The following is a 1,702-nucleotide window of genomic DNA, read 5'->3' as shown; positions in this document are numbered from 1 at the left end:
ATTGGTACTGTAGTGGTCACGTCCTGTTTTTTTTTGTTAAAAAAAAGAAACAAACAGAAGAAAACGAGAGTTGCAATTGGAAGAATTCAGATAGGTCCAACCCTGTTTCGTTCTGTTCGCTCCCTTTTAAGAAACATTTTGCAACAGAACCGGCAGAAATTAATACACCCCTGTTTGCATAGATTGGACACTTTGCATAGACAAAACATGCTTCAGTGATCTGGTAGTGTTTATATTCCTGTGAGTTTAACACTTCCTGACTGAAAGCTGTCCTTCATGACAACAGAACCCACAGCAACCATGACTTTTATCACCATCTTCATCTGGACTCTTGCTTTCTACATACAAGGTATAAGTATGATGATTATCTAAGTAATGATAATTGAGTGAGTAGTCATGCTTATCTCAGGGTAAATATATTAATTGCATAATTTCAGATTTAAAAAGTGTTTTGTTTGTTTCACTCACTATTCAATATTCAGAATCCCGAGGACAGTACACTCTGACTCAGACACCTGCAGTGAAAGCTGTTGGCACTGGAGAGACGGTCAACATTGGCTGTAAACTCAGCAGTAGTATATACAGTTCTTACCTGCACTGGTACCTACAGAGACCTGGAGAAGCTCCTAAACTCCTCATTTATCAGATAAACAACAAGTTCACTGGGACTCCATCTAGATTCAGTGGTAGTGGATCTGGGACTGACTTCACTCTGACCATCAGTGGAGTCCAGGCTGAAGATGCAGGAGATTACTACTGTCAGAGTTACCACAGTGGTCCAGTGTTCACACAGTGATACAGAGCCGTACAAAAACCTCCCTCAGTCAGACTGCACAGTGACTGTACTGCTACAGCTGGGACCTACTGCAGGTGCTGAGGGGGACGAGACAGTGACATGGAACAATGGTCACTAGAGGAGGTCAACTGTGACATGTGACAGTAATAGAAAGCAATCATTAAGATCACATGACCATCCTCATCATCATCATCATCATGGTTATGACGTGTAGTTTTTGTCATGGCCCTTAAGTATATATACAAGTTATTTGAAGTTTTAAAACACAATTCCTGTCCATATGCAAAGCAAGATCTACAAAAGTAAAACAAAAGGTGTTATGACCTCAACATTACTTCAAAGTTACAGTCACTTCAGCCCCCCAAAACAAGTCCTCATATAAACCTCAACCAAATGTCTGATTTAAATGAATGTGATCTTCTAACATTTTTTAAAACTATTTTGATGAGCAGGATACTGACTGTTAGATCTGTGAATGAGAAATCATGCTGCGCTCAAACATAAGACACATTTACACTACATACAGTATCTAAAAGTTAAAAAAAACGTCCTCTCACTGTCAAATGCATTTATTTTCAGCAAACTTAACATGTGTAAATATTTGTATGAACATAACAAGATTCAACAACTGAGACGTAAACTGAACAAGTTCCACAGACATGTGACTAAAAGAAATGGAATAATGATCAAAGGGCGGTTCAAAATCAAAAATAACAGTCAGTATCTGGTGTGGCCACCAGCAGCATTAAGTTCTGCAGTGCATCTCCTCCTCATGGACTGCACCAGATTTGCCAGTTCTTGCTGTGAGATGTTACCCCACTCTTCCACCAAGGCACCTGCAAGTTCCCGGACATTTCTGGGGGGAATGGCCCTAGCCCTCACCCTCCGATCCAACAGGTCCCAGAC

General features: G+C 40.5%; 1 gene segment (V, D, J or C); it reads left to right on the top strand.

The window, feature by feature from the left end:
- The first annotated feature begins 261 nt into the window (after positions 1–261).
- Positions 262–1,352, top strand: LOC115199062 (immunoglobulin kappa variable 3-20-like). The segment is given in 2 exon segments: positions 262–349; positions 483–1,352. Coding segments are annotated over 2 exon segments (387 nt in total).
- The last annotated feature ends 350 nt before the right edge of the window (positions 1,353–1,702 follow it).

Source organism: Salmo trutta, chromosome 8, assembly GCF_901001165.1.
Source record: "Salmo trutta chromosome 8, fSalTru1.1, whole genome shotgun sequence".
NCBI classification, from domain to species: Eukaryota; Metazoa; Chordata; class Actinopteri; order Salmoniformes; family Salmonidae; genus Salmo; species Salmo trutta.
The sequence above is the reverse complement of the archived record's forward strand: the minus strand, read 5'-3'. Positions and strand labels throughout refer to the sequence as shown.